A 7,022-nucleotide genomic window follows, 5' to 3' on the forward strand; every position below is an offset into this window, starting at 1 on the left:
TGACTTATGATCAGATATGAATCCACTTTTATTCATCAAATTACAATTTCTATTCACTATAAACCCCTCCCCCTCTCTTTGCATAGCTATAGCTCTTCTTAAGTAAGAATGAAGAGATTAAAAACAGAAAATCCAATTATCCCACCTTACCCAACACTTACTCTAAACCGACCGGCATAACTCGAACCAACCATCTGGTCCAGTTTTGGAAATTGAACCAGAAAAGGTTAGACCGATCAAGCATCACATGATGGCGCATGAAGTAGGTTCCTCTTCACTGAAGTATCTGCAGCAGGGGCTTATGTAACTCGGCCTCCCATACCCATAGTATCCATAATATCCATAACCTTGTTGACATGGTCCTCCTCCATACCCCTCATAACATGGTCTACAACAAACCCCCATCGGATGGACCGGTGGATATACCGGCTGACAAACAGGTTGCGGTACAGGGTCTGGTTTTTTTGGTGGAGGATCGGGTGTTTTGGGTGGAGTTGTTGGTTTGACCGGTTTAGGTGCAGGGGTCGGGGCTGGGTCAGGTTTCGGAGCAGGGGGAGGTTTGGGTGGATCCGCCTCTGGTTTGGTGGGTTTTGGTTTTGGTTTAGGCGGTGGCGGTGGCGGCGACTCTGGAGGCTTTTTGTCGAGGATTTTGATGCACTTAATGGATTCTCCAGCTTTGCAACAGAGCTTCTTAGCGAGTTTGTTGGGGCAGAAGGGTCCACTGAGGGTGACTGTGTTCTGTTTCTCATCGAATTTCTCCTCCTGTATTTGATATCTCTCTGTAATAACAATGGCAGAACAGAATTCAAATTTCCCAAATTGAAGATTGAGGAATAAAGGAAGAAGATGATGATGATGATGATGATCAAAGAATAGATGAGATTGGTCACCTCGGTATTTGGAGAGGGTTTTCTTGATCTTCTTGTGACAGCGTGGGCAGCCAAGATCAACATGGAGTACTATCGTGTACACCTGCAAACAGAATCCAAAAAAAAAAAAAGAAGTTTTTATAGCTATTTCTCTGTTTTTGAATTAACCAGACCAACAAAATGAGATCAGATATGTCTCTGTAATGAAGAACATATAAACAGATAAACAGAGAGAGAGAGAGAGAGAACCTTGTCCGCCATTGTTGAAGGCTTGGAGAGGCTGTGAGAGTACAAAGTGATCCGCCCTATTAATACTGAGTCCACAATTAAGGAAGTCAAGGAAACAAAAGGGACAGGTGGTGTTGGTACATGAAATGCACACCATAAGCTTCAAATCTTCACAAAGGTGTAACCTCCAAGTGAAATAATATTTTTTCCTTGTACGATTTTAAGATAAAATTAGAAGATTATTCACTTTTGATTTTCTCTTTATAAAATCACTTACCATATGGTTCACTTAAAATAAATTATACAATGTATTTGAGAGTGGATCAGGTTTTTGTACAGTTTAATCTATACATATGAATTCCACCACAGAAGTTTTTTCTAGGGTGAATTCCATCTATGTAGATTAGTCCCGTACAAGAATGGTTCTTGTACGAGGATCTGATCCACTCTCAATATGTTTTTGGGTAATTTTATAATTCCAAACTTTAAATAGTGTAATTTTATCAACTAAAATAATGAATGGAAAATTTTGCAAGAGTGAACTTAAATTTTTCTAATCCTGTAATCTTGAAGAAAAAATTATTTATATTCATTTTTGAGATTAGGGGCATCACTTTTCCCAATGACCAATTGGAAAAGAACACTGCTTGGGAGCTTTCCCCTGTTATCTTTCACATGGAACAATGAAATGACCATCCCAACTCTCCCCTTTTAATGTCTGTGGGCTATTCAACTAATTCGATATCAAATCCTTGAATCATGGCTACACATAAGGGTGTCAATCAGGACCATGATTTGATGAATTGGATTGGATCGGATGGTCAGGATTGGCTTGGAATCAGCCTTGACTGATCCTAATTCTTAGCAACTATCGTATCGATGGATTGGTACAGATGAAGGGTAAAATAGTTTTAAAAACGTTTTTAATTGAAAATAGGGGTATTTCTGTTTGATCCTAACCGATCTGGAATTGACCTTGACTGATCCTGTTCCCGATTCCAATTTCTCAAACCTTGATCAGGACAGTTTCAAGTATTCAAGACGGTTCTATGCAGAATAAAGGTGCCAATCCCAAGACCATTTAGTTTAGTCAACGAAACCAAACATAGGTCTTGATTATTAATGAGACGAGATAATTTTGATTCCTAAACGGTTCTAGGAGCTATAAAAAAGGAGAAAGAACTTCAATGATTTCTAATGAGATGGCTCTATTATTATTATTGTGGACATTTTCATTATCATAAGATTTGAGGTGTTTAGGAGGCAACTTAGAATACGAAAAATAATGATTAATGTTATGATTTTACTTCATCAAAATCTTTAAGATTGCATATAAGCTTATCAAAATAACATTAAGAACTAATAATGGCTGAATAAACAAGCACTAATAGTTTAGTGTCATCATTAAATAATTTTATGATAATAGAACTAAATGTTATTTAAAAAAAAAAAAATCAACGGATATATCAAATTACAATCATAAAACTTGAACACAATTTTAACACGAAATCTACCCTTTCAAATGGTACTTGCGGTTTTATTTCCACGGTTTTATTTCCACCCAGCTTCTAATTAGTATGTCAGAACTGCTATCAAAATTCTGAAGTACTTAAGATGTGTGATGGGTAAAGCGATAAGGAGAGGCATAACAGGTGAGGAATTCTAATGGCAGCAAGAGTGAGCATCTCTGCTTCTCAAGCCCCGATTCCTTCGTTCCAGCGTCCAACCAACCCACCTTCATCCTCATCTGCATCGCTTCGTCCTCTCTCTGCCACTCCTCTTCACTCTCCAGAGCCAATTCCAAATAGGAGGAAGCTGGTTCTCCAGCGTTTCAAGATTCATGCCAATATAGGTGGTAAGAAAAAAAAAAAAAGTTTGCCCCTAAACAAACGAAGGGTAGCTTACGACTGATTACTGAATTTCTTTAATGGATTTGGGTATGATTCGAATCGATTCAGCTACCAATACTGTGTTTTATTTGGAAAAAATTATGAACTTCACTGTTTTTGACACTGGGCAGGTGGAGGAGAAGGAGATGTAAAGCAAGTTGGAGGGAGGAAGAAGAAGAAGTTCATCACCAGAGAAGAAGAACCAGAACAGTAAGTGAACCCATTTCCATTTCCATCTCCATTTCACCTTCCACCTCCACATCCATTAAATTTTTTCTCTACTCTGTTACATATTTTCTTTTCATTTTCTTGAACTGGGAGTGTTTGAGAAAATGCAGGTATTGGCAGACAGCAGGAGAAAGGGAAGGAGAGAACCCAATGAAGACCCCTCTTCCTTATATCATCATCTTTGGCATGTCTACCCCTTTTGTCATCTTAGCCATTGCCTTTGCTAATGGTTGGATCAAAGTCCCTGTCCGCTAATTCACCACCGTTACTACTTACTCTACCCACATCCCACATAGACAAAGCCCACAAAAACCTTCTCTACATTCACTACCCTTTCCTCTGCTATTTCAAATCTCTAAGAATACCAACCCAGAAAAAAGAAAAAAGAAAAGCTCTTCTCCTTTACCATTCCAAGTTGGCCAGTTATTTATGGGGATGCTATCTTCCTTTAGAAATCCTTTTTGTTGAGTTATTAAAAGGACTACATCATCTTACATATGTAGATTTTTCTTCTTATCAGTACCCTTTATAATCAACATTTTGGATAGATGATTATTATCAAGTTCACTCCTTTATCTTAGACTCTGCATGTTTTTGTTGAGTTCAAAATGTAGGACCAAGAACAAAGGAAACACCTTTATTGCCTTCAAAGATATATGTTCTTAAGTTCACATCTACCAATACATACAGATGGAAAACTTGAATTGGGATTCTACTTGGGAACATTTGCAGGAAGGGATTGCCTGGAATGATTAAATCCTTCCCAGTTATCAAAAGTTGAACATGGTAGTAGTGTCCTGGAATCTGACTGTGGTGGATAAATTTGTAAGAAGGAAGAAATCAATATTGGGATTGGAGAATTAGAAAACAGTTTTTTGAGGCTAAAGAAAGTTTAAATTGTTTTATGGATGTGTTGTGCTTTTGCTCAAAGATCTAGTTTTTATTTTTTATTTGGCTTATATGTTTGTGGGTTACTATGTACTTAAGTTGAAATGAATTTAATTTGTACAAATCTATTTCCTGCATGGTTTTTGGACACTACTAGCAGTTTCTGGGGAAGGGAGAAGGGAGCATTTTTTAAGTCGGAATCAGAGGATTTGAATCAGAATTGGCTGAGCCCGGTCCCAATTGTTACTGATCCGGATGGATTGATCCATATTGGAATCGGCAGAGGCTGATCCTGTTGTTGATTCTACTTACTTAAACCTTGGGAAGAGAGGGCAGGGTGGCGAGGGTAGGGGAGGGGTATTGACAAGGGTGATGGGATCTTCAGCGGATCCGGCCTCATCAAGGATTTAGTTTTGGTATGGATATCTGTCTCTACAGATATCTTTGCTTTTCACAAAAAATATAAATATCTTACTATTTTACCCTTAAATCGATACTAATAACGATTTTGGATCAGTCAGGTATGGATATCAGTCTCAGCTGTTACCAATTCGGTATGGTCAATATGGCTGATCTGATATTGATACTTAGAACCATGGGCCTCATATTAGAAAATGAAGAAATGTCCTATGAACGTAAGAGCGCACATTGGGGTTCTGCACTCGATAGAACCTATCCTCTTGAATGGTCACGGTCTGACCATTCCTTAAATAGGTAGGTCACGATCCAAGGTATAAGCCCACCAGGCCTAGCTAAGCGCGGCTTGATTGATTGACACCCGTAGTTTTAACAATAAACACCTAATTTTGACAAATAGCAAGGTAGATAGGAACCTTGTATGATAGTTTAAGCTTTTAGGATGGATAATTAAGCATATTTACCACTTTCTAGGACCATTTCATCTCTTGTTGAGGTGTCTTCAACATCTAAGCACCAAATCAAACACGGAAGGATTGGGCTTGCTTGCGATGAAGATTTTTTTTTCCACTTAAATTGATTTTGCCCAAGATTTCAGATGAAGCATTGCCACATCATACTCTATTGATTCCATCAAGAACCAATCTCAAACATCAACTGAACATGAGGTATTAAATCCCTGAATTCATTCTCCAAAAAAAAAAAAAAAATCAGATTTGGCCATTCACAGTGGCTAATCGGAGCAACAACCAAACCTCAAACTCCTGGTGAATGAGGGGTTATCAAATACGACCAAAACCCCAGAGGCGGTTGCTAGAAAAATAGAACAATAATCCAAAAATTAAAAATAAAAACCTTTTGGTTGAAATCCCTAATTTAAGGTTTATAAGGTCTTGTTGTTGGTTCCTCTCAGTTTTATGCATAAAGAGGCCATGATCTTGTTCTAGTGCTTGATAGGACTCAAATCCTTTGCGTGAGCGGTGAGTGGTAGTGAGGATCCAATGTCTGAGAGAGCTAGGCATGCACCCTAGCCGTTGGATCCTCACTATCGCTCACTATCTCCCTGTAGAGGATTTTTGTGCGGCTTGATAATGCTAGAAAGACAACGTTGCTTTATATGCTGAAAGATGAGGTTTTGTTTCTTCCTCCTCTCGATGTTCTTAATGTATTTTGCGGTTAATTGTTCCCATAGGTAATGGTTCCACTAATTGAATTTATAATAGTCCATTTATTAGAGAAGAGCACTGAAAATACCAGTAGGTTGTAGTTTTAAAATCTTCAATTAACCACATCAGAAGAGTCCTAGCATATGGGATTTGTTAATGTATGGGAAGGAAGGAGAGAGATTGAAGAAGGTTTCAGAAGAAAGGGAGGAACTTGTTGCTTTTACTGTACAACCCAAATCAATCGTAACCTGTAAAACCTAATTTACGATAATGAAGGAATTGAGATGGAAGATGGGTGAAAGAGGAATCCCTTCATCCATTACTTAAATCAATTTGGATTTTTTAAGATTAATACCTTTAAAGGGTAAGTTGATCATTCTAACTTCATAATTTTTAGTTTGATATAATTCGAAAGGGTAAAATGTTCCTTTCCTTCAATCACTAACAACAAACTAACATTGTCATGTATCATGGGGCTTCAAGTAATATTTTCAAACTTTTGTTATCTTAAGCAATCTAACTATAATACAAGAGTGTCCAAGTAATTTTTCCTAAAAATTTTTAGAAGAAATTACATTCGTCTCCCCTGAACTATGGCCTAATAGCAGATTCCCCCACATATTTTCATAAATATTAATCCTATCCCCTCTAGTTTGAAGATTCTTTCAACCATACCCCTTCCGTTAAATAGCTCAGTTTAGTGATGACCTCATCATTCAAACATGTAATTTCATACCGAAACTACCCTTCCCATCTAAAATAAGCCTTAAGCCTCTGCCTTCTGCTTTTGTCTTCTCTTCCCCCTCTCCGTCGCCGGCCATATCGGTTTCTGCTCAACCACCACCTGCACCTCCACCTCCACCTCCTCTTTTCATCGCGGACTCTATTGCATTCGCAAGTTTGTCCTTCTCTTTCTCTCTCTTCCACTCTATTCCTTCTAATCTTACGTTTTTCGAATTTTTCTGCTGCGTTTTTGGTTTTGGAAGTATAGGTTAGGTCAACTTTCTCCAATCAACCGATTAAATTAAGGCTTCTTATTCTCAGATCAAAAATTAAGTTTTTCTTCTCTTATTTTCCACTTTTTTCCCTGAGCATGATGAGATTTAAAGTTTTTCTTCAGCTTCTTCAAAGGAAATCGGGGGGTGGGTGGGAAATCTTTGTTTTCAAGGAAGATTATGGGGAGTTCTAAGTCAATTTCTAGTCTCTACCTCTCCACTGTCCAGAACAACCAACTCGATTACCAAAACATGGTATTATGGTAATGGATATGTGAACTCCCAAACTCGGATGAGTGGGCCGAGTCAAACTCCCCACTCGTCTTCAAGCTCGCGATCGAG

The 7,022-nt window shown here is 38.2% G+C and overlaps 2 protein-coding genes across 3 annotated transcripts; one reads left to right on the top strand and one right to left on the bottom strand.

Annotated features, from left to right (window-relative positions):
* On the bottom strand, positions 1-1,244 carry LOC122060004 (protein PYRICULARIA ORYZAE RESISTANCE 21-like). The gene is made up of 3 exons (XM_042623126.1): positions 1,119-1,244; positions 891-972; positions 1-779 (listed from the first exon to the last, which is right to left on the bottom strand). Exons 1-3 carry the CDS (start codon positions 1,128-1,130, stop codon positions 244-246), a joined length of 630 nt encoding a protein of 209 aa, XP_042479060.1. The 5' UTR covers positions 1,131-1,244; the 3' UTR covers positions 1-243.
* Positions 1,245-2,703: 1,459 nt separating this feature from the next.
* Positions 2,704-4,162, top strand: LOC122059340. Of its 2 annotated transcripts, none has more exons than XM_042622070.1 (3): positions 2,704-3,034; positions 3,118-3,196; positions 3,325-4,162. In XM_042622070.1, exons 1-3 carry the CDS (start codon positions 3,025-3,027, stop codon positions 3,467-3,469), a joined length of 234 nt encoding a protein of 77 aa, XP_042478004.1. In that variant the 5' UTR covers positions 2,704-3,024; the 3' UTR covers positions 3,470-4,162. The 2 variants fall into 2 exon arrangements, with proteins under 2 accessions (XP_042478004.1, XP_042478003.1); XM_042622069.1 differs by having other exon boundaries at positions 2,705-2,952.
* Positions 4,163-7,022: the final 2,860 nt, after the last annotated feature.

The sequence above is a fragment of the Macadamia integrifolia genome, chromosome 13, assembly GCF_013358625.1.
Source record: "Macadamia integrifolia cultivar HAES 741 chromosome 13, SCU_Mint_v3, whole genome shotgun sequence".
NCBI classification, from domain to species: Eukaryota; Viridiplantae; Streptophyta; class Magnoliopsida; order Proteales; family Proteaceae; genus Macadamia; species Macadamia integrifolia.